The sequence below is a fragment of the Silurus aristotelis genome, assembly GCF_946808225.1.
Source record: "Silurus aristotelis genome assembly, chromosome: 13".
Classification (NCBI taxonomy): Eukaryota; Metazoa; Chordata; class Actinopteri; order Siluriformes; family Siluridae; genus Silurus; species Silurus aristotelis.
In genome coordinates, this window is record NC_139586.1 from 23,932,891 (window position 1) to 23,959,379 (window position 26,489).

A 26,489-nucleotide genomic window follows, 5' to 3' on the forward strand; every position below is an offset into this window, starting at 1 on the left:
GTATATACAGAGTGCAATCAGTAGATGATTTACCTTCATATTAGTAAAAAGATTTTGATCCTTCTTTTTTTAAGCTTCAGAGAATAAACCATGTACACGACCAAGTGCTCCGGTCTCAGGGATGAGATCTACCTCCTCACCTTCACCTGACAGCTTGTTCAGCAGCACAACTGAGGATCAGGTGAGATAAAACACCTTTTGGATAAATGTGTTAGTATTAATAAACCAAACTAGAGTAAGGCTGCACGGTCCTTAACCACATTGATTTCAAGTCAAAATGAAAGCAAAACAAATGAGAATGAACAAACAAATAAAATCACAAAGCTAAAACCCCAAACGAGAAGCAAAACAGAAAGAAAAAGATGAATTGCAAATAAAAGAAGCAGAATTCATTGCAAGAAAGGCTTGCAAAGAAATGACCTATGTTGATTGTTTTGTAAAATATATTTCCCAAATGAAATAAATTCCATCATTCTTTAGAGATTTTAACACCAGTTTGTGTTCACACCTGACCATAAGTTTGGCATGTGCTTTTTGAACAACTTATTCCACATTTAGTCCCAATTTTTGTTCTAATAACCTCCACTCTTTTGGGAAGATGTTCCACTAGATGTTGGAGTGGGTTTGTGGCGATGTGTGCTCACTCAGCCACAAGGTTTGTGTAAACTCAGGTACTGATGTAGGGTACTGAGGCCTAGGGAGAGGCAGAGAAGAAGGTTTCAGGATGTTTCAGGAAAATACTCAACTTCAGTTTTTTTTTTTTTTTTTATATTTGAGTTTTGCAGAATCTAATAACATGAAATGTAAGCATTCTTTTAAATAGTATGAGCTTTGCTGAAATAAATGCAATAGGTTTTCATGTCAGTCATGTTTTTATCTGAATAACCCAAAATAAAACGGTGCTGTATTTCCTTCACTCTCTCAGAATTCCTGTTTAGCTGAAAGCGACTTCGAGTGCGAGACAGACGACTTTTTGGACCTGAGTTTTTCTCTGAGAGACTCAGAGTACTTTAAAGACCTGCAGGCCAACCCTGGTGGGGAGTGTAACCCTTCTGAGAGCACCCCATGTGTGTTTACTGACCCACAGGTCCAAACACAGCTCCGTCCTGGACTACTGTTCTGCCCAACGTCCACACTGCACTGCGAATCGTACGTAGATCTCTCCGTGTCCCACAGGAAGATGAACCTACTTTCTGATCCGGAAGATCAGGTAGACTCGACAGAGGGTTTGGACAAAATGAGTGTGGATGATTTGGACAGGGAAAATTTTCCCATCCTGGTCAGGTCTATGTCGACCTCGCGGAGACACAGCTCGGATGTCCCACTGAATCCGCTTGACCTGGGGAGAAGGTGAGACTGATAAAAGAAAATGTCATAAACAAATAGTGCTTTGAGTGCTAAGTGAACTATGGAGTGCATAGTTCATTTCATCTTCTCCCGCCTATCCATAATTCGGGTCGCGGGGGCAGCAGTCTAAGCAGATTCCCCAGACACTTCTCCGTGTCCAGGGATCGGGCTGTCAAGGCCCCCGCCTTTGACTGCTGCCCAATCCTCTCAGCACCGGTCCCTTACGGTCCCTCCTGCAGGTGGTGAGCCCACAGGAAGGAGTGCATAGTGGTGTAATGATTTTGGATGCAAGACATTTGGTTTAATCGTGAGCTGTAAAATAATACGAAAATAATAATAAAATACATTTAAATCAAGCATTTACTTTTTTCCAAAAGCTTCTTCTTTATCTCGAATAAGAAGAGGAGTTTGGGAAAAGAAAAAAAAAAAAACAAGCTCCTCTTAAACATTTTAAAGCATATTTAAAAAAAAACGAATATAATAGTATGTTAACATAATAGTATACTAGTGCATCTTATTAAAATCACCAATGGCACTTATTAGCAGCCAGAAGGAGATGAAAGATTCTTATAAACATTCCCTCATTTTCATGGCTGAAAATTCTAAATATATTAATAAATAAGTTAAACAATGTCTATGATTCTTTATTAATGCATTACAACATGCTATGAATGTATTCATAAGTCATTCTATACTGTTCACTATACAAATTCTGTGTAGAAATACGATTTGGTCCATAACAGGAGCATGAGCAATTGAAAGTTCGTGATAAAACGGTGCGTTTAAGTTAATAGAAGAAGAGAAGTTTTGCATGTTCACTCGTATGTGTGAAGTTCCACACTGCTGGTGAGAAAAAAGAGGAACCAGCAAATCAGCAATAGCCTTAATGACACACCCAACACACACCACTGCAAAATTACAAAATACAGTAATCCCTGTTTGTAACAGTGGTTACGTTCCAAAACCACCCGAGATAAACGAACAACACTCGAAAGATGCTATTTTATGGATACAGTACTGTACTGTATAAACATTTTTATTAATTTTATAATTAATAAACATATTTTTATTATTACATTTCATTATTTCAACATAAAACTGCATAAAAACAGTTCCCTATAAGTTTTTTGGTCTATGGTGCTATCCGCGAGAGACCGGGAAAATCAGCCAAACAAATTAGTTATGTGGCAAATGCAATTCCGCAATAAACCGGGGCACGAGATTCGAAACATGGTAAAGGAGGGGATTTCTGTACACCACAACCCGAGACAAGCATGTGCACACACTATAAGCACCAACACAACCCATGATTGAAGTTCCATCTCATCATATACCTCCAGTGTAGAGTTACAGGGTTTGGGTGAAGAAAATAAAATGTGGTAAATGATTATGTAAAAACGAAGTACTACTTTATTACATAACTCAAAACAAATTGTGTTGTTTTTTTTTGTGTTAATAAAAATAATATAGGTGATATAGAAGACAAGACTGCAGAAAATTTTTTTTTTTTCTTGTGATCTTCAGGAAATGTAAATGATAAAAACTTTTATGGTTTGTGGAATATTCTAGAAATTTGCATATCCTGCAATGGCTGACATGAACAGGATTTTTCAAGCACGAGATAAATGGCTCCAAAAAATACTAAAATACTATATGGACAAACATTTTTGGCGCCTGACCATATAATGAACGTGTTTTTTGAGCATCCCATTTTACATTTAGTCCCCGTTTGCTCTTATAATAACTCTTTTCTGGGAAGATGTGCCACCATATTTTGGAGTGTACTTGTGGAGATTTTTGCTCATTCAGCCCCAAGGGTGTTAGTAAAGTCAGGTAATGATGTAGGTGCAGAGGCCTGGGGTGTAGTGTTCACATTCATCCCAATAGGGTTGAGGTCAGAGCTCTATTGCAGGCTACTTAAGATCTTTCACTCCAAATCAAATAAAGCATATCTTCATGGAGCAGGCTTTGTGCATTGTCATGCTCGAAAAGGTTTGGGGCTCTTAGTTCAAGTGAAGGAAAAATATTTTAATCAACGACATCCAAAGACATACAATGCAATCACGTGCCTCCAAAATATGTAAGGTCAGGTTTCCTAATAGTTTTGTCAATGTAGTGTATTTTTATGACTAGATATGTATTCATATGACTAGATATGAAGGTAAAGTGTACCTTCACATCTATATGTGTGTATTTTGGTTTAGGAAATGTGTTGCTAAATTTATTAACCTGATACATGCCAGATTTGAATGGCAATCACAATCTAACAGTGTTTAAAAAGTTATGTGCAGATTTGTGTATATACTTTAAAAGCTTGCTGTTCCTTAAAAAGATCCAATAAATTGTTACATCACAACAGATGATTTATCCACATTTAAAATCTTCACAAAAGACCACAGGGAAGCTGAAAATAGCAGCTGAACTAAACAGTGATTGAGCACTTCCTCAAGGTGTGCTATGTGCTACCTCTTCCAGTAATGCAGTGCCTCAGAAAAATGCACAAGGGTGCCATGACTTTTCTCGTAAAAGAAATTATATTTATATGAACAAGTTTCAAAAAGGAGTGGTTTCAACCTGACAGCATAATTTGCATATAGAAAATAACTAATTAAGTCAAGGTGTTTTTTTTAGTGAGTCACCTTTAACCTTTTGCCTGGTATGTGTGTGTGTATAAACAATGCGTGTGTAGGTTTAGTTTGGACACCAGAAGTATAGACAGTGATGGGGAGCATGATGATCAGAGCCGGTCTCAGAGCTCGGTGGAGGATTTCACTACATCTGGAGAAACAGAGAACACCAAAACCCTGGTAATATACAATTTTTACTCCTCGTTACATACACACACACACACACACACACACACACACACACACACACACACACACACACACACACACATTATGAATCACTATCTACTTTCACTCTTAAGCAACCGTCCACCCCGGGGAGGATGGTGTATTCTCGATCTGAGATTGTGTCGTCAGATGAGAAGTTTCGAGCTGAGAGGGTCTCACGCATTCTGGAAACTTCTAAAGAGGCAGCCCGAGTTTCTGGAGGTTAGGAGCCGATCACACACTCACACAACAACCTGATCTCTAATCACACTACAACCCAAAGCTTGAACGTTTGTGTAGCTGCAAATCACAGATTTAAATCAATGCATAAGTAAAGGAACACATAAACATATATTAAAAAGGTGTGATATCATTGCTGGGGTGATGCTTTCTATAGGGACATATAGATGTAACACTGATTAAAGGAGTCTAGGTTTTGACGTTCAGATCAGAGGAGTTTACACTTTACAGTTACTCAGCAATATGACAATCTTAGAAAAATGAGTGAGAAAAAAGATGAGGAAATGACTGTGTATAGATGTCAGGGAGGTGGAAGCTCAGTGGTTAAGGCATTGAACTTCTTGGATCGGGAAGTCACAAGTTCAAATCCAACCGACACAAAGATGCCACTGCTGGGCCCTTAACCCTCCCCTGCTCAGTTGTTAGTCACTCTTGATAAGGGTGTCTGCCAAATGGCATTAATGTAAATCTACATGTAGATGCGATTATGTAATATGTGTGGATACAAAAAATAATCTTGTTTCAGGAAGTGGAAAGTCATTGAATAAGAGGTTGAACTACTTATTCAAAGGTCATAAGTTCAAGTCCCAGCACTATCAAGTTGTCACAGCTGGGCATGTGAGCTTGCTGTGTATTAAATGTTAGCTATACCAAGTTATACATGCATAAAAAATATACTTTGCTTGACAGGACCATACAAACGTGTTTCTTGTATTAGAGCAGTTAAAATTTTTTTCTTCTTCCCAGAAGAGTGAAGGTTATTATAACAGTAAATGGGGACCAATTGCGCAATGGGATGCTCAAAAATCACATTCTAATCTTTTGGTCAGGTGTCCACAAACTTTTGTATAAAAGGGTTTATTAAATGAAGAAATGTTTATTTCAAGATTAGTTTGTCCTCATAAGCAATGTTGTTTTTGTCTGTTTCAGAGGAACATGACTCGGATGAGAATTTGCGCTCTGCAGAAGGCCAATCTCACATGTAAGTTCAACCCTTTCAAATTCCATTACACAATCCAGCTTTATTTAGTTCAGTAAGTCAAATGAATGTCCATGTGCACAATCATAAGGATAAAACCTTGTCTACTGATTTTTGTGTTAACCATATTCATGTTTTAATCTCTTATCTTTATTACATTTCTACTTTTACTGAATCAGATCCTTGTGTATCGTCTGCTTAATAATCACGATTCTGATCTCTGATTGTGGTCATCTTTTATTAAACTCTGGTATTTTGTATGTAGTTTATATGAACTCCAACATGCAGCGTGTAACACACACACACCTGAACAACAAATCAATACTCCAATCATTCTCATCTTTGTTTTGTTTTTTTGTCATTTTTGCTCATTTACATCTTTCACACTTTAAATTTTCCTCCCACTTGTGTAGTTTTTTCTCCCATGCACATTTGTTGCTGAGGTAGTACCACCAAGCATACACCATTCGCACCTTCAGGGTGTATTCATTACTATAAAAGCTGCATAGACATAGACAAAAAATACTGCATAATGTGAGACATAAAAAAATAAACATAACCTAAATATGAAGTACAATAATTTGAACTGACAACAACTGTGAGACGAATACGTGTCTGTTAATTAGAAGAAAATGTGATTCAGGTGCAGCAATCATGTGTCATCATGTAATGTGTTTATTAGCGATGTGCATCTCCTTAACTGAGACCGATGCGATGCATAGCCAACGGTACGATACATTAAAAATACATATGAAGCAGCTACTGATGCAATGCGATATGATTCTCCCCATTACGACACCGTTCGACCTGATTTTGAATCGACTTAACATGATGCAATTCAAAAAATATGATGCAATGCATTTCAATAAGGTACAGATAGTTCACTTTTATTTCTTTGCTTCAGACAGCAAATCATCAATACTTAAGTGTTTTCTGACTTCTGACACGTGGCCTTTTCGCAAACAGCCCATCGGTAGAGAACTGGGGAAGGTGGTAGGTTAGTGGTTAAGGCATTTTACTTTGGATCTGAAGATCGTGAGTTCAAATCCCCTGGGGAAGTCCCTTAACCCAATAGCTGCTCAGTTGGATGAATAATATAAATGTAAGGGCGGAAAATATTAAAATAATTCCATGAATTCTTTTCCTGTTCTGTCTCCAGGCAGATGCAGATCTACCTCTGCCATGTTAATCTGTATTCTATGTGACTCATAGGACACGCCCCGGTCTCGGTAGTGTTGTGATACGTCATATTCACGAAGCAGCATGGCGTCGAGAAAACATACTCGAGAAACAGTTTATTGAGGAGAAATCAACCTACATATCAAATATTGGTCATTTTTTAATTAATAAAAGTATAGCACATCTATTAATAATGTTATTAAACATAAATAGTTTTTTTACTAATGCAAATATGTTAAAAGACGTTTTGCATCATGATGCAAATGCCAACTTGTATCCAATGCACACTTTTTAAAATCGATGCATCACATCACTAACTTTGATGCCGATGCACTGATGCGAGTCGAGTTAATCTTACCATCCCTAGTGTCTATACGATCTAAAAGGGGCATTCGCTTTCTGATCATTTTAATTCGTTGTACAAGTTGCACAAAAGTAATTCTTTTTAAAAAGAAATTGCCTTTCTGTCATGTCTTCTTCTTCTTCTTTCAGCTTCTCCCATTAGGGGTTGCCACAGCTGATCATCCGTCTCCATACCCCCCCTTTCCTCTACATCTGCGTCTTTCAAATCAACTACCTGCATGTCTTCCCTCACCACATAAACCTCCTCCTTGGTCTTCCTCTTTTCCTCTGTCCTGGTGTCTCCATCCTCAGCATTCTCCTACCGATATACCCCATGTCCCTCCTCTGCACATGTCCAAACCATAAATTGCCTTTCATGTACATGTTATGAATGTGATACAGCAGACAGGAAGTCACACACAGTGAGATAAAAAGAGACAAAACACACTGAGGTTGAATATTTGGTTTCACAACAACAGCAGTTATCCATCTTGTTTCTTCTCCTACTCCTCCTCTTACTACACGCACACACAAACACACACACGTTCAGTCCCTGTGTATTTTTTTGTCTTAGGCTGATGGTACAAAAAGTTCTTCATGAGCTTAAGCTGTATCATTGGTAAGTAAACAGAGTGACAGGAGGCTGCTATATCTGGTACACACACACACACACACACACACACACGCACACATACACGTGACTGACAGCCACTAGGCAGCATGCAAAGCCCAGTGGCCACTATCCAACGAGCCTGGTTAGCATTAAAGGAAACTTTCACAACCAAAAGTAAAAATGTGCACTAGCACAGACATAGTGGCTGGAGCTACAACACTGCTAACAATGAACAGAAGGTTCCAGTTTTGCATGGTGCATCACTTCCTCACCTCATTTCAAATCAAATCGTATTGTTTCCGTCGCCTGTCTGAGTCGGTCACCAAAGCGTGCTGCACACAAGGTTTTGTTCTACAAATATCTTTATCTCTGTGTCCATGTTTATAGATAATATCACCCAGAAAGCACAGTAAGAACCTCTCCACAAAGCTCAAAGCATGTTATTCACCAAAACGTGCCTCAGAACATTCTGTGCATCTCAGTTTTGGATGAATTGTTCCTTTCCTCGTTTCTAAGATAAACACGTGACGCTTCACTTTATCACACCGCTCTTTCTTTTCATCACGGTTTCGAGCCAGAAATATATATTTTAATTCAGCATGTGCACTTTGAGTGAATCTGACATCACTTCCTGGCCTTGATGTCTTTGTGGTTTGCACTTTCGCTTGTGTGAAACAGTAAAGGTGTATATGTATGTGTGTGTTGTTCATAGGGCCAATCGCAGAACTTCAATTGCTGACCGAAAAGAAAATGTCACCTGGTATGAATTTCTCTCAATCGAGTAAGTCCATTCAGGTTTTATTCTCTTCATGCTGTTAAAAAAAAATTAAAAGCAGAAAGGAGATGTGGTCTCTGTGCTTTAATAACACTAGCACAGGCCACGCCTCCTTTACTATTTTTTAAGCACTTAGACCATACCCCTTTTGCTGTGGCTAAAGCACAGAGACCACGCCTCCTTCACTGTAACTTAAACATAAAATTCATTTCTGATTTAGAGTCACAATAAAGGGGGCAGTAGGTTTAAAAAAAAGTGAAGGGGGCATGGCTTGTGTTATTCGATCACGGTTAAGGAGGCATGGTCTTTGCTTCAGTCAGAGGGCTCTGTTTTTTAGTTCCAAAATAGGGGGCATGGCTTCTCTTCTTCACCCCACATAGAATGGGGTGTGGTCATTGTTCTTCAGTTACAGAGAAGGGGGTATGGCATCTGTTTTTAAGTAAGAGAAGGAGGCGAGGTCTCTAAGCTTCAGTCAAAGTAAATGGAGGCATGGGCTTTGTTTTGTAATCATACAGGGGGCATGGCTTCTGTTCTTCAGTTAAAGTAAAGGGGGTGTGGCTTCTGTTCTTAACTACCAGAGGAGATGTGGTCTCTTAAGTCTTCAGTTACAGTGAAAAGGGGCATGAGCTTGGTTCTTAAATTAAAGAAAAGGGGCATAGCCTTTGTTCTTTGATCACAGAGAAGGGGCGTGGCCTCTGTTTTAAGTTACTTAGAAGGAGGTTTGTCTCTAAGCTTCAGTCACACAGAAGGGGGCACAACCTGTATTCTTAAATCACAGAGAAGGAGGAGTGGTCTCTAAACTTTAATCACAGTGGAAAGGGGGCATTGCCTTTTTTCTTAAATCACACAGAATGGGGCATGGTCTCTGTTCTACAATCACAGAAAAGGAGTGGCTTTTGTGCTTTAAAAAGTGTGGTCTTATAGGTCCCATTAAAGGAGGAGAATCATGTCTTTAAAATGCTGATATTTTAAGAAATTAATAAATGCCAGGCATATTTTCAGACCGTTTATCGTTTATTTGGAGGCCATTGTTTTCTGTCATTAAAATTGTACACTATATATTGGAGTTTTTCAAACTTCCCATCACGTCCTTTAAAATCTACCCTGTTTTCTGGTAACTTTAGGAATGAGGAGGGGGAGGAGGAGAAAGTGGAGAGGGCAGAGAAGGGCACAAAGGTCAAGCGCACCCTGAGCTCGCTGAGGAACCGAATGACTGGATCCTTCAACAAAGATAAGGTGAGGACACTCATGATGAATGGTTACTCTGCAGGATAACACACTTCCCCTTTGCCACCATGCAATGGCTTACAGGAAACATCGCTGCAATGTGTACTGTAACTTCCTGTTTTTTCCCCATGTGAATTTAAAAGTAAATACTGGAAGTCTTTTTTTTATTTACTGATTGCTCATCTTAATTTGATGGATGGAAGAATGTATGGATGTATGGACCGATGTATGGATGGATGAATGGATGGATGGATGGATGGATGGATGGATGATATTTCATTTTATTAAGGACACACATGGTCCATAGACACAGGCAATATAGCAAAATAAACAAACCAACCCTCAAATGATGATTTGATGAAAGGAGGGATGATGAAATTGACAAAATAGATTATTGGATTAATGACAAAGATGAAGTGATCGATGGATGGATGGATGGATGGATGGATGGATGGATGGATGGATGGATGACGGATGACGGATGGATGACGGATGACGGATGACGGATGGATGGATGATCTGATGGATTAATGACTAAATGGAACAGGGGATGAATAATGATTTGAAATAATAATGGAGTAGTAGAATGGATGGATGGGTGGATATATGGGTGGATAATAAGTAAATTATATTACCACTACACATGTAATAATGTTACCAATACACATTTATATGTCTCACATCCAGAGCATTGAGATTCGAGTATGTTCTTTTCTGTCGTGTTTCTGTTTCAGGGTAAGACCCGTGAGAAAGAGCAGCAGAAAGAGAGAGACAGAGAGAGGGAAAAGGAGAAAGAGAAGGAGAAAGAGAGGGAAAGAGAGCTGAAGGAGAGCACTTGTGTGGTTAGCAGCAGCTGTAATGGGCACCAGCTTGTGCGTGGCTTTTTTTCGAGCCGAGCCACATGTTCACTGTGCAGCAAAACCCTGCAGAGGAAGCATGGCCTGGAGTGTGTCAGTGAGTAAAAACACAGCCAACACACACATGCACACACACACACATACACACACACACACACACACATGGCATACATCTGCATGGTCACACGACTCTTGCATGCACCCTAACAAACCTAATACAAAGCATTAACCACAGCTACTGTCACCCAAAGCAGCCTGTTTACTTTTCACGTGTGGCCGTGGGTTTGCATGTCGATTCTGCACAATGCAACTGTCCCAGTGTGTGAAATAAAATCCCTTGGGCTTAACCTCTAATACTTTGTAAGATGAGGATTAGAAATGATTTAGCCAATTAAAATGAGCTGCCACATTATTAATACGAATATTTCTATAATGTGATTTTATATATAAAAAAATACATTATAAAAAGTGCCCTCTTTTTTCTGTGAGGGCCACATACTTTTTCCTTCCTTTAATGGGCTGGTATTTCTGTGGAGATTTTATTAAGAATTTAAATGTATTTATATGCCTCCTGATGCTAGATTCGTTTATTATTTTGTTATGCAGCATACAGATAAATGAGCATTACTTTTCACAAGATATAAAGTTTATTAAAAGAGCATTATTAATGTAGTAATGGAATTTTTTAAATATTCATTGCTATTGAAATCAAAACATTTACTTACTTATATGGTTGGTGAGTGAATCTAACAAATAATTAGGCTATATTAATAACTAGAGGTCGACCAATACCAGATACCGGTTGCTAGGTTGGATTGTACTTGCTGATAACCTATTAATCAACCGATTAAAATTGATACTGGATAAAAAGCAGACAAACATAACACTATGTAAAATAGTACTGAACTTTATTACAAAAATAATACAGCACTGACTCATGAAAATGTGCTAAAAGATATAAATATAAATATGTTCATTAATAAATATAATTATGTAACTAATCAACTATAAATAATTAATTTAATATAGCGTTTTCCGTGCAGCGTTCCGTCTCACATAAAAAAAACAGCACATGAACAAACAGCTGAAGGTACTGATGTAGCATATGGAGGCTTTTGGAGCAGTCAGGCTTGAGGTCAGAGCTGTATAGCAGGCCACCCAAGATCTTCCACTTCAACACATATAACCTCGAGCTGGCTTTGTGCACAGGGGCATTGTCATGCTGGAACAGGTTTGGGTCTCATAGTTGAAGTGAAATAAATATTTAATTCACTTCAATATTGTGATTTGTGGTGAGAGCAAGGAGCAGGTTTAGAAGAGCCTGGAGAGGTGGAGGTACATGCTGGAGAGAAGGGGAATGAAAGTTAAGACGATGTTGTCTGACAGGGATATTTTTGGCACACCTCTGGTTGTGTGCATATTAAAATCTGAAAGCACTGGAAAAAGATTTATGAATGGTTATCATTAGAGGATTTTTACCAATAACCAATTAATCAAACGGATAAAAAAACAAAAAAACACTTCTTGTAAAATAGTACGGAACTGTATTACAAAAATAAAAAACGAATTGAAAAAGATATGAATATATTCACTTAATTAATAAATATAGAGGTAAATAAAAGACATGCATTTAAACTGAAACAAAAAATAACACTCGAAATAAAGAAAAACAGTTACAGTGAAAAAGAATAAAAGAGACACTTTGAATAAACAGTACATGGCATCAGTGAGTCACCTCTAGAGTCTGCTCTCTCACTGTATAATGCAACCCGGAAAAACTATTTGTTTAATATAATGTAATTTTTGCCGATAGCCGAATATCAATCAACTGTCAGTGCTAACTGATCAGCAAAACCGATGAATAGATATTATGTGGCTTCACATTGCATGCAATAGCTTTGCTTGGTGCAATGACACACACAAGCATTTGTTGATGCATAAATTAATCCACCTCAGAAGAACACCAGAAGCCTTAAGTCCAAAAAACGCATTTGTGTTACTGCAAAGTTCAATAGGTTGCTGGTTATTTTTCTAAAGGGATAAGTAAGAAATATAGCTGTGAGCAGTAATTGAGGGGTCCAGGCACAATGTGCTATAAGGATGTGGAAAATGTATTTGGTTGTCCTAATGGGATGTGTGCATGTATGTAATGTGTTGTTATTAATCAATATTAAAAAGCTGTAGTTAAAAAAAATATTTCTTTTTGTAGTTTAGGATAATGACCATTTGTAGAAAGCTGCATTTCATTGGGAATATATAATACATGACAGTTAATGATTTTAGAGTTCTGAGCTGAAATGTGGTGTCACGTACTTTACAGCACAGTAAAATTCTTTCTTCGCAAATCCCAGCGATGTTACAGTAGAAAGCTGAAGTCAGAGCGCAGGGTCAGCCATGATAAAGCACCCCCGGAGCACAGAGGGTTGAGGGCCTTGCTCAAGAGCCCAAGAGTGGCAGCTTGCCAATACCACAGCTTGAACCACTAATCTTCTGATCAGAAATCCAGTGCCTTAGACACTGAGCTACCACCTCCTTATTATTGGCCTATTATTGGTCCATTAGATTAGATTACCAAATAGAATAGATTAGTTTAGATTAGATTAGATTATATATATATATATATATATATATATATATATATATATATATATATATATATATATATATATATATATATATACAGAATAAACAGAATAGATATGGATGGACATACAGAAGTGTAATGAGTTTTTGGGTGGTGCAAGGATGCATGAGTTTAAAGTGGTGCAAAATACAAAAGAAAAGTGACAATGCATTGGTGGTTGTTAACACCATATCAGCTGTTCAGTGCAGAAACAGCCACGGGAAAGAACCTATTTTTCAGTTTATTTGTTCTGGCTCTGAGACAACGGTAGCGTCTGCCCGATGGGAGAAGTGTAAACAGTCCCTGGTTAGGGTGAAAGAGATCTTTGATGATGCCCCTCGCCCTTTGGAAACAGCGTTTTTTTTAAATGTTCTCCAAGGTGGGTAGTTCAATACCGATGATTTGTTACTGATGGTACTGGCAGAAACCAGTGCAAGAACCTTTCGAAGCATGCTGAATCGTTGTATCAAATTCCATGAAAGGTGTGTATGTGGTTCTCTGGGCTTCTATAGACTTCTGCACTTTCAGTGCTTAGACCCCTAACAACATAAATAAGCCGCACCTGTCTATAAGCCACAGGTGTCTACACTGAAACTAATGAACTTTACACAGGCTTTAATAAAAGACAGTGTCTGTTACACGGCTTGTATCTAAACAGCAGCCTACCAAGAAACTCATTGTTCACTGTCTTCCTCCTTCCTTTCACAACAATTTCTCTCGGGAGTTTTTCTTTTGGCATCGTCGTGCGTTTAAAAAATCACCATCGGTGAAGCTTTTCTCCCGATGCCGTGCAGCTCAGAACACAGGTGAAGTGTGTTTTCATGCCCGGTGTTGTTTTCACAGTGACGAATGATTCGCATTTCCTGTAGACAGTCCGAGTGAGCGGCAGGTCAAACGTCAGAGGAACATCATCCATATTTATGATGTGGTGCGGCCCGATTCAGTGGGAGCGCATCTGATTTAATATAAAGAATTTCATTGGTTCACCTGAACCTGTTCGGAAATTTCATTGGTCTAATGTTATGGGGCTCAGTTTTTGGCATGAAGTTTGTGAAACCGGGAAAAACCCAGGACAAATCCATATATTAGCCGCTTCGTTGTTTAAGCCGCGGAGTTCAAAGCGTGGGGAAGTAGCGGCTTATAGTCCGGAAAATACGGTATTTGTTTCTTGTACATGTGTAAAGTTCTCTGTTTACTTCAAACTATTTTTTATTTCGATTAGTGCACCTTTAAATATATACACCGTATATTATTCATCAAATACACAACTATACACAGAATGAGGTGCAGTGAAATGCTTTTTAGAATATTATTATTGAATTTGATTACGGTATTCAATCGGAACCTGTATAAAATTCTAACTACAGACCACAGAATTAATTCATCAAACTCTTCATCAAAACTCTTGCCAACAGATTTGGATTAAAACTAAATTCTCCTGTATAGTATTGACTAGTGATGAAAAGATCTGGCCATGTAAGTGACTTGGTTCTTTGAATCTTGTTTATCAACGAGGCCTCCTCACCTCACCTACGTCAGTACCTGACTTTACTAACACCATGGTAACTGAATAAACACAAATATTTACAAGCAACACTCCAACATCTAGTGGAACATCTTCCCATAAGAGTAGAGGTCATTATAACAGCAAATGGGAAATAAACATGAAATGGGATGTTCAAAAAGCACACATCAGGTGTCTACAAACTCTGTCCATATAGTCTGTTAGCTAATGCCGTTGTTAACTGTTAGGACATTTGGGTGCAATGTGGTGCAATTAGGACCACTAATTATGAAGATGATCAAATTGTCTCACAGCTCATTTCTTTTTCTCTTTTTCCACATCCATAAACCTCCTGCTTGGCCTTCCTCTTTTTCTCCTGCCTGGCAGCTCCATCCTCAGTTTTCTTCTACTGATGTAACCCATGTCCACCCCTCACATGTCCAAACAATCTCACAACTCAGCTCTAAAACTCAGAATGAATCTTTAATGTTGCCACTTTGAGATAATAAATAAATGAATTCCATTCTGCTTAATCTCAGGGTTTAATAATGAGCTGATGGAAGATTCCAGAAAAGATGCATGACTCGGTGCCAATGCTGCTCATCTGCCAGATAGTAATAAATATTTTCATTTCCAGCATTGGTCAGACACCCGTATGCAGATCTACTTTCAATTATCTCATTTACTGTATACAACTGAGCAGTTAAGAGCTAGGGGTAAGGTCATTAACCCTTAACTGCTCAGTTGTATGCCATAAAATGGCATAAATGTGAATGTAAATCTTGGTCGTCCTGGGATTCGAACTCACAACCTTTTTATCAGAGGTCCAATCACTTTATGAAGTTTGAACTGGGTTTGTGAGAGCCAATACTCATGTGTGATCAGGAAAAGGGAATGATTTGAGTGCTGCAGTCCATTTGTTGCTTGGGTTGTGGACTCAAAAGAGAGGCTTTTGTGTTTATGTTCAGAGCACAGGCTGACAAAAGCCATGGAACTAACGGCCATTCAAAAGCATCACCAGGTGTGTCGGAGGAATATGATTGATAATCTTTTGAGCAGTATTTGCTTGCTGAACAAATAGAGCTGATATATTACATCAGGCTCAATACAGCTTGAGCTGGAGGTAGAAAACAACAATTTTACTGTCATCCATTATAGAGCTTAGAAATGCAGCAGTTATAGAAAAAACTACACTCACAAATTACAGGCTTATAGGTTTTCATGTAGCTGGCTAAGGAAATAAAGGCATGTTCATTCCATGTCAGTCGAAGGTGCATCTCCATTTTTTCATGGTTTTTCAAAGCACCTTCTTTAGTCAGATTCCTGGGCTGCCTGAGCGGATTACGCAAGTCATCTTTGTGTAGTTCACGTCTCTGTGGTTGCCAAAACTTTCTCAAGTGTGAGTGAAAAAAGTGAGGGGGAAAAAACCAAATTTTGTATTAAAAAGCACAAAAACACATCTGTATTTCATCGTATATATTCCTCTTTAATTGATATTTAATGCTGGTTGTCTAAAAACCTTCTCCAGTGTTTATAGTCGATCGTCCAGATACAAGAAAACGTTTAACAAAAACTTTTAACTAACAAACGGCAATGACAAAAACCTTGTTCCTTTTACAGCACAGCAATTTGACATTCAATTTGGCCATTTGAAAAAAATTTTTTATCAAATAATGACATCATGCTTTTATTTAACTATTAATATCTTAAAAAAATAAAAATAAAAATTTAGTGGCCTCATTACATTAGAGCATCTATGAACAGTCGCTCCTTCACCATTCTTTTCTTCTCTGTTTTGTTAATACGTTAATAAGACAGAACCAAACAACACACCCACCCACACACAGACACACACACACACACACACACACACACACACACACACACACACACACACACACACACACACACACACACACCAATGTAGAGTCCTTCTATAATTTAAAATAAACACTTCTTTACCGAAACCATGCAATACATTTTTTAACATTTGTCTGTTATACATGTTGCTTTAAAAATGATTATTATAGAACCCTAAGGGAAAAAAAGAAAAAAAAAGAAGCTTTTACTTCAGGTTCATTAGAAAACAGTGAAATTCCTTCTTCACATAGCAATCCTAACAAGTTGAGGTCAGTGCACAGGGTCAGCCATGATATAGCACCCTTGGAGGAGAGAGGGTGCAACAGTGCCAACACTGAGATGAAACCTGACGACCTTCTGATCACTAACCCAGAGCCTTAACCACACTACGATTCACTAAAACTTTCTTTCGGTTTCTCCCATTATGGGTCTCCACAGCAGATCATCTGCATGTTTGATTTGGCACATGTTTTTACGCTGGATGCCCTTCCTAACGCAACCCTTCCCATTTATCCGGGCTTGGGACCAGCACTTAGAGTGGCTGGGGTTGTTTCCCTGACCGGGGATCGGACCCGGGGCGCAGCGGTGAGAGCGCCGCATCCTAACCACTAGACCACACTACGATTCACTAATTAACTAATTCTAGGTCTGTGGTGAGACCTGAGATGTTGTATGGTTTAGAGACAGTGGCATTGAGTAAAAGACAGGAGGCGGAGCTGGAGTTAGCAGAGCTGAAGATGTTGAGGTTTTCGTTGGGAGTGACAACGATGGACAGGATTAGATATTAGTTTATTAGAGGAACAGCGCATGTAGGACGTTTTGGAGACAAGGTGAGGGAGGCGCGATTGAGATGGTTTGGACATGTTCAGAGGAGGGACATGGGGTACATCGGTAGGAGAATGCTGAGGATGGAGCCGCCAGGAAGAAGGAAAAGAGGAAGACCAAGGAGCAGGTTTATGGATGTGGTGAGGGAAGACATGCAGGTAGTTGGGGAGAAAGAGGCAGATGTAGAGTACAGGGGGTATGGAGACGGATGATCAGAGTTTTATATTGCTGGTGTCACCACTGGCTCACTAGAGATAAATTTATAGGGACTAAACTTATAGGCTGTGACACATAGGGACTAACTTTTTAAACAGATAAAACTGAATTGAATTCTTCTACTTATTAGTATTAATAAGATAAAATATTATTATGAAAATGGTAAAACTATAATACATTGACATTCGGTGTCACCCACATAAGGATGGTTCCCTTTGGTTTTTTGCTTATCACATCTCAGGGTGTTTTTCTTGCCACAGTCACCACTGGTTAACTCAATAGGGATACATTCATAGGGACAAAACTTGTAAATTCATATTTTATATTCTCTTTATTTTTGTAAAGTGCTTTGGGACAATGTAGTTTGTCTACAAATTGTTTGTTTGTCTACATTTGTTGTTGTTTGTTGATGATGATGATGATGATGATGATGATGATTGTTGTTGTTATTATTATTCCTGAGCAGAAGACGCACTGATCGCCTCATTAAACCCTCGGAATGCGCCGCGTTCACTCCCACAATGCCTCGGGAGCTCGGGGGAGGACAGAGGGTGAATCGACTTTGGAATGAATAAATAGTGAACTAGATAGGGCACAGGGCTAGTGTTCGATGGTGAAGAACTAAGAAGGGAGTGTGGAAAGATTTGGAACAAAACCGAGGCAAAACCCAAAGCAGCCCTATAGAGAGAGAGAGAGAGAGAGAGAAAGGGAGAGAGAGAGAGAGAGAGAGAGAGAAAGAAAGAAAGAGAGAGATTCCTGGCGGCTGTCAGACGGAGCGGTCGTGACTGTGATATGTGCTCCGGAGACCTGCGGCTGCTCGGGTGGGAGCGGAACTGCCGGATTTTGACTGTTCAGGTGTAGACGAGGCAACAGGTGCGTGTTCGTGTGAAAGCGCGTTCGTGTGTACGCGGGTGCGCGCACGCTGGCGGGCAGCGCATTCATTGTTGAATAACCAGGCAGGCATTACGGCCTGATTTGTTTATTGTCTACTAATCCGTATTTGTTTAACACAAAACATGTCCTGTGTCTGTTTCATACCTGTTTTACAACATTATATCATTAGACTCATTTATTAATTTAATTGCACGTCCCACCTGTTTGCCTTCCTTATTTCTATTATGTAGTCTGTAGATAGCTTTAGCTTTAGCTTTATGTTGGAGTTTCTTAAGTTTTCGCAGTGGTGAAGGTTTATGTGATTTAATTATATTTCAATTCCATGAACTTCCTGAAATTGTGAAATTATTTGCTCCCAAAGCCAACTATTTTTTAGAAATGATAACGATTTTAAAAACCATTTAAAGTGAATGGAGTGCTGGGTCTCTTATTAGATCAGATCAGATCAGTTATTGGTGGTCGCGTTTTGATGACGCAATTCGATGCTGAGAAATCAAGCCGGTAGAAATAAAATCGCGTTTTTTGTTTTTATTTTTCTACTCCCCCAAACATTCATCAAATTGGAGTAAGCTAGGTAATGGTGACATCATGTCTAACAGTTTTTCCCTCAATTTAATTTTGATAATTTTCCCGAAAGTGAAAACCTATTACAGTTTTTTTTATGACTCATACTGTACCAGTTTTGTGCTTGTCCAATAAAATGCTTCCTAGAATGTCTATGCCCCGCCCACCTGGAGTAATGCCTGGCTCTCTACAGGTGGTCCCTGAGTTACGATTATTCGACAGAATTGTACAAATATTTACATTTTCGGGCAGCATTGTAGTTTTCTCACTATACATTGGAAGGCTGCCGGTAGGTGCGCATCTCCCACCTTGTGAGTCCGGTTACTCTTGCTACCAGTTGGCAGTTCAGATGTCTCGGAGGTAGAGTGCGTATCTTTTTTTTTTGCTTTTGGTTTTGGTCAAAGCCCAATTTAGCTCTTGTCTCTCTCCTTTTTGAAACAGAGCACGTCTGGTTTCGTCCTCCACTTGCGAACCGCCTGTCGTGCATGTTTCAAATTACAGTATCTCCCCATTATGCTAATAATTTTTTACAACTCTTGAGTTGGCTAGGTCATGTCTCGACTTGCGATATTTTTAAGTTACGATGGTGTCATTGTAACTAGGGCTGAAACAATTCCTCTAACTCTTACACACAGAGCATTGTGTTTTCCCACGGACCATTATTACTGATGCACAACCCACTAAACTCTGGTGCGAGAAGATTCAGGCCAAAGAAAAGGAAAAAAGGAAACCAATTATTTGATCCTTTTAGGAGACCTGTCTTATTTTCTTGTATATTTGGTATTGCTCTTCAATAAAGAATAATCGATAGCTGCAGCTCTAATTGTAACACATCTCCATCGTAAGTCGAGGACTATCTGTAGTAACAGTGAACAGGCGTTCGTGTGCTGATGATTATGTGGCTGACGTGAGGCTGTTCGGCATCTGTTACCATATGTTTCTACTGTAAATGGATCAAGAATTGATCACTCAAGTCTTCATAAATAAACAGTTAATAGCCTTAACAATGATGGGACTATAATGCACGGACATTCGGTATCACCCAGATGAGGATGAGTTCCCTTTTGAGTCTGGGTCCTCTCGAGGTTTCTTCTTCATACCATCTCAAGGAGGTTTAGTTCTTGCTCATGAGGGATAAACTTCGAGACTGATTTGTAATGTTTTATTTCTCTAGAAGTGCTTTGTGTCCATTGTTTCATCAGAATGATTTAGTAATTTTATCTACCACTTTGACTTGTCAGATGTTTCGCAGTGCTGATCTTTTGGTTGTACATGAGCTTGGCTCAAATTCATATAAAATAACTTTCAAACAAACACAGCATTTTGTCTAGGATTAGACAAGCATTGGTGAATATGATGGTGGTGGGAAAGCGTACATAGTTTGTACAAATGGCTCTGGATCAACTGTTTCTTTGGTTTCTGTATATAGTTAGTTCACTAATATACTGTCATTTTGTTTAGCATTTGATCAGGTTTGCTTTAAACTGATATAGTAAACATTTTATAGAGACATGTTGGCTCAGTGTTTACGATGTTAGACTAGTGATGAGAAGGTGGTTACAAGCAACTGGTCGGCTCTGGTACAAGCAACTGCTCACTTGTATGAGATAATTGTAGGTCTCTCTGGATAAGGGCGTCGCCCAAATGCCGTAAATGTAAACACACTGCTACTCCGACTTCCTGTTTCAAAAGAAATTGAACCATTGCTCCATATTTTGATAGTCAAAAGGTTAATGCTTTGGGGTTACTGATCAGAAGGTCAGGAGTTCAAGCCTTAGTATTGCCAAGCTGCCACTGTTGGGTACTTGAAAAAGGCCCTTAACCCTTTCTGCTCCAAGGGTGCTGTATGATGGTGGACCATGCGTTTTAACCTCCTAACAAGCTGGCATATGTCAAAGGAATTATAAGGAATCTTATAATGAGCATGTGACACATATACCACTCGTCCTTCCCTAAGGAAGTTTCTATTGGAGTAATGACAGTTAGAATGGGTCTGTCTGAAATGCAGCGGGAAAGCCGCACAAATTCTGTATTAGGCGAATAAAAAAAAAAAAACAACTAGACATTCCACCGATTTGCATCTCGCTTTGTGGATATTCGACTCCTCCGACAAACCTCGTCCCTTGTGGCTTTGCTTTAGAGCTCTTAGACATGAAGTGCTGAGACTTTTTCCCCTCACATCAGCATTTCTTGGCCTCTCTGTGTGCTGGACCGAGTAGTCACATGGTGCTGATTGCATTTGGCAGATCCGTGACTCTGCTGCTTTACCTCAATTTTTCTCCCAAGCAGCACAGATTTCTTTCTGGTTTTCTTTTCTGTTATTGGTGCACATTTGGGGGGAAAAAATAAGCCTCACAAGACGGCATATGTTTTTTTTTTTTTTTTTTGGGGGGTAATTTTTGTTAGCAGTTTTTGCGTCTTGTGGCCACATTTTAATGTCTAAAAGGTTGAGATTTTATTCAGTTTTTTTTTGGAAAAAGCATCTTGATTTGATTACAAGGATTTATAAACACCCCTCGAGGGGACAATCTACTCTGTGTTCCTGCATGTGTGAAACTGGGAGGCGGGCCGATCATTTTGGATTGAATTGATTTGCTTATTTATGCTGTGATTTTGGACCAATGCCTACTTTGGTCTATTTTTCAAAAGTCGAATATTAAATCCATTCCATCATCCAAAATGGTGGTGGCCTTTTTATTTGACATATAAACGCTTTCGTTTTTTAATACACACCTCACGTTAGCTCAGGTCACGTGACCAGACAGCAAACTGCGGCATCGTTTTGTCACCTTCATGATGCTGTCGATATTCGCCATCGAGAGCCTCGAAAAATCCATCAGTTAAAGCAAAACGACGGAAGCTTTAACAGACAACCTTCATTTTTTATTGAAGGAGTTTTCAGTGTTGGTGAAGGAACGATTATCTACAGCTGCTGTAACACACGATTATTAACTGTATCTCAAATGTATGTGGGACAGTGATGTAATGTTTGGTGGAAGATGATGCTGAATAAGAGGAATAAAACACTTAAGGACGTGCTGTTACAAGAAAATGATCTTTATTGCAGCTTCAACTTTACCACTAGATGTTTATCCAGATGTTAACCACTTCTTTATACAGTATATAGACAAACATTTGTGAAAACCTAACCCTAAGTTGTTTTGCTAGATTGTGGAGTGTGCTTATAGAGATTTTTGCTCGTTCAGTCACGGAGCTCTATAGCAGGCCACTCAAGATTTTCCACTCCATCCCATTTAAAGTATATCTTCATGAAGTTTGTGCAAAAGGGTGTAGTCATGCTGGAAAAGGTTTGGGTCTCCCAGTTCAAGTGAAAGGAAAAGTAAATAGTGCCACATCCAAAGACATCCTATACCATTGTGTGCTTTCAACAAAACAGCCATGAACAGCATGTAGATGAAAACGTCAGGCTGTCCCAATACTTTTGTCCAGAAAGTGTATCTGTAGAAAAAAAAAAGAAAGAAAACTTCACATGTATTTAGTGGAGTGTGTGTGTGTGTGTGTGTGTGTGTGTGTGTGTGTGTGTGTGTGTGTGTGTGTGTGTGTGTGTGCGCGCGCGTCTTCTTCTTTCGGAGTCACCACAGCGGATCATCCGTCTCCATACCCCCCTGTCCTCTACATCTGCCTCTTTCAACCCAACCACCTGCGTGTCTTCCCTCACCACATCCATAAACTTCTTCCTTGGTCTTCCTCTTTTCCTTCTTCCTGGCGGCTCCATCCTCAGCATTCTCCTACTGATATACCCCATGTCCCTCCTCTGCACATGTCCACACCATCTCAATCTCGCCTCCCTCACCTTGTCTCCAAAATGTCCTACATGCGCTGTCCCTCTAATAAACTCGTTTCTAATCCTGTCCATCGTCGTCACTCCCAACAAAAACCTTAACATCTTCAGCTCTTCTACCTCCAGCTCCACCTCCTGTCTTTTGCTCAATGCCACTGTCTCTAAACCATACAACATCGCAGGTCTCACCACAGTCCTAGAATTAGTTAATTAGTGAATCTATAAACTTTCCCTTTTACTCTTGCAGATACCCTTCTATCACTGTGTGTGTGTGTGTGTGTGTGTGTGTGTGTGTGTGTGTGTGTGTGTGTGTGTGTGTGTGAGATATATATATATATATATATATATATATATATATATATATATATATATATATATATATATATATAATATGTATGTGTGTGTGTGTATGCATATGTGTATGTGTATGTGTGTATATATGTGTGTGTATGTATGTATGTATGTATGTATGTATGTATGTATGTATGTATGTATGTATATATATATATATATATATATATATATATATATATATATATATATATATATATATATATATATATATATATATATATATATATATATAATATGAATGACACTGTATATGTACCTGTAACTCACTGATAGGGAAGTTCAGCTAACATTTTAGAAAGAAAAAAAATGATTGATGGCTGTACTTCCAAAGTCTGCATTTCTAGCACATGTAATTTTATCTCTGTAATGCTGTTATAATGTGTAGTGATATTCAGTGCACTGTAGTACAGGTTTCAGCTTGTTATGACCAGTATTAATCCCAACCATGTCCCATGTTGCTTCATCACTGTGTGTAAGAGGCTGCAATAGATCCAGGGGGGTCTACACCAGAGGTTCAGGAACATTCTGGGAAAAATGTCTATAGATATGACACTTTATTATTGATTGTGTGTTTTGCCATTAAGAGCCAAACAAGGTCATTTAACATTATGAATATTTACTTTGGTCAAACAAATATATAAATGTACAGACAAAAATCGTCCCTTTGCATGAATAGCAGCTTTACACACTCTCGGCATCCTTACAGTTAGTTTCTCCAAACATTCAGCTGAAATACTTTGCAATGGGTGTAAAAAAAAAAAAATCGATATACGAGTTTTGCGATATTTCGTTTAGAGATACTGTATCAATTCTCAAATAAACAAGATCGATATAAAAATAGAAAAATGCTAGTAGTAGTTGTTTTTTTTAGTTTTTATCCTGACCGCTAGATAGATAGCAGTCTTTTTATCTCTAAACTGAAACAGTGACAGGAAGTACTAACGTTAGGGCACGCCACAAATGTTAGCGTTAAATTCCCCTGGTTTCATGGGGGCGCTGCTGTAAAAATACAAAAGTAATAGCAGCATTTACTGACTTGCGAAGACGGCAATATGTTTGTTTTCCAGGCAGGAATATGTTAAAATGGTGTTAGAGTTTTGGAACAACATGCGCTGTTCATGGTTGCACTTTGTGGCAGCCTGCGCTTGGACGAGCATATGGTGGTGTGTTTTTAATGACCGATTTCCTAAAATTATATCCTATTATATCCTATCCTAAGAAATATCCTAATATATCGTCTTGCTTACAGTATCACAAAATATCGTATCGCAACCCCTGCATCCTGAAACATATCGTATCACCAGAACCCTATTCGTTCTTCAGTAGGGGTTCTTTCTGGCCTTGTGGTCCAGTTCATCCCAGAGCAGTTCAATAGGATTTAGGTGTGGTGACTGGGCAGATGATGATAGATAACACTCCAGCCTACTGTTTGCTCTCTATATAACGCTTACAAAACTTGGACGTACGCTTCAGGTCATTGTCTGTATTGTGAAGTGGGTTCCAATGAGCTTCAGTCCAGATGGATTTGCATGGTGATGAAGTATAGAATAGTGGCAATGTTGGTTCAGTTTTTCATTCACTTAGAATAAGTCTCCAGCCTTCCTTTCTCCAAAACAACCCCCAAACCATTGTTCATGTTTGACAGTAGGTGTGAGGGAATCTGCTAACATCTTACATAAGTTCTTCTTTTAGAACCAAAAAGTCTTCCACTCATTCTCTGTCCAGTTTTTGCATATTTTTGACTGGGTGTTTTCAAACGATACTAGTGGATGACTTTAATTAATTAGTTATTATTACATTTATTTACATGTGTAGCATGACAGTTCTGTGGTTGTTGTTGTTGTTGTTGTTGTTTTTTTTTTTTTTAAATACATGATCACGTCTTGTGCCACCCAGCTGGATCTAGAATTTAAAAAAAGGAAGCCAAAACTTTTGTTCCCATTTTTCTTTTATTCATTCCCTATTTAATTTTGCAGATTGCGCTGTTAACGTTCACAAAAGCTGTAAGAGTCTCCTGCCTGAGTGCAGCAACAGTAAGAACAAGGTAAGATTTAATTTATTATTTTTTATCTCCCTGGTAAGAATGAAGTCTGGGCTATAAATAAAACCAAACACTTAATGAAACTAAAAACCTGTTTGTAGCAGCTATCTTACAGTATATCAGATTTTAGATATGTTTATCTTTACTCTGTACTTATTTCTGCTTCTGTGAAATCTTTTCAGCTATGAAGCGATCAGCATGCCGGCTGTATTTTGTTGTAAACCAACAAAAATTAATCATCCCCCTTTTTCTTTCTTGACAGAGTAAAGATTTTGCCCAGAAGAGCCAAGCAGCCTGTAGTCAAGGTGAGAAAAAAAAACCCTGTTCCTGATAAATCAGATGTATACTTATTAAGCACTAAAATGAATATTGTTACAAGAATTTAAATTAATAAATGATCTGAACACTTGCTTCTCTTCAATCTGATGAGTCAGAAGTTATTGGATTTTCTGCAAAAGCAGTACTGACAGCATTGCAGCTGCACTTGTTCTAATCGTTTCTATAGGACCAACTCAGGGTTTCCAGCCGCTTCATATAAACCAAGTCAAAACAGATAGATAGGCAGATAGATAGGCAGATAGATAGGCAGATAGATAGGCAGATAGATAGGCAGATAGATAGGCAGATAGATGGATGGATAGATGGATGGATAGATGGATGGATGGGCAGAGAGATAGATAGATGGATGGATGGGCAGATAGATCGATAGATGGATGGATGGGCAGATAGATAGATGGGCAGATAGATAGATAGATGGGCAGATGGCTAGGCTGCAATGTGGGGTGAGATAATCCCTGTGAGATAGAGAGGTTCTGGTCTGTTTTTTTTGTTGTAGGCGAGCAGCAGTGTTTTACATCTAATGCAGGAGGCTACAGTAAACGTGTGGAGGGAGGATCACAATGGGGTGGTGTTGGAGATCTTGGTAAACTTGGAAACTAGTCGTTCTGGATCAGCTGCAGAGATCGAATGTGTTTCAGAGGGAGACCGGCCAGAAACAAGTGTAGTCTTAAGGAGACGAGAGACTGGACAAGCACATGAGCAGCCTGTGTGCTTATTATTGCAAATTGGTAGTAGTAGATGCATTTATTTGTCACATTACAGCAAAGTAAGATTCTTCCCTCACAAATACTAGCTTATTAGGAAGCTGTGGTCAGAGCACAGGGTCAGCCATGATACAGCGCCCCTGGAGCAGAGAGGGTCAGGGGGCCTTCCTATTATTAATCCAGAGCCTTAACTTTTGAGCTACCACCTCCCCACTAGGTGTCAAAGTGTACAGTTTTTGTCCATAATCTCGATTTTGTTCAGTTTTTATTTATTTTTTGCATTTAAAAAGATTTTTGCAGTAAGTTCTCTCAAACTCATTCTTGCTGCTTACATCCTTCATTGTTCACTCTTTTGCGGCTTCACACGGAC

General features: G+C 38.8%; 1 protein-coding gene across 5 annotated transcripts in view; it reads left to right on the forward strand.

Annotated features, from left to right (window-relative positions):
* Nucleotides 1–26,489, forward strand: part of arhgef18b (rho/rac guanine nucleotide exchange factor (GEF) 18b) — a 73,012-nt gene that overhangs the window by 12,235 nt on the left and 34,288 nt on the right. For 2 of the 5 annotated variants that reach the window (XM_083558998.1, XM_083558996.1), the window contains exons 2-12: nucleotides 75–181; nucleotides 926–1,350; nucleotides 4,037–4,154; nucleotides 4,277–4,403; nucleotides 5,352–5,403; nucleotides 7,496–7,540; nucleotides 8,247–8,315; nucleotides 9,434–9,545; nucleotides 10,271–10,490; nucleotides 25,012–25,079; nucleotides 25,339–25,381. In XM_083558998.1, the coding sequence (XP_083415124.1) occupies nucleotides 122–181; nucleotides 926–1,350; nucleotides 4,037–4,154; nucleotides 4,277–4,403; nucleotides 5,352–5,403; nucleotides 7,496–7,540; nucleotides 8,247–8,315; nucleotides 9,434–9,545; nucleotides 10,271–10,490; nucleotides 25,012–25,079; nucleotides 25,339–25,381 (1,339 nt within the window). In that variant the 5' untranslated portion in view covers nucleotides 75–121. Of the gene's footprint in view, nucleotides 1–74; nucleotides 182–925; nucleotides 1,351–4,036; nucleotides 4,155–4,276; nucleotides 4,404–5,351; nucleotides 5,404–7,495; nucleotides 7,541–8,246; nucleotides 8,320–9,433; nucleotides 9,546–10,270; nucleotides 10,491–25,011; nucleotides 25,080–25,338; nucleotides 25,382–26,489 lie in introns of those variants that run through there. The other 3 variants (XM_083558999.1, XM_083558997.1, XM_083559000.1) reach the window with 2 other exon arrangements.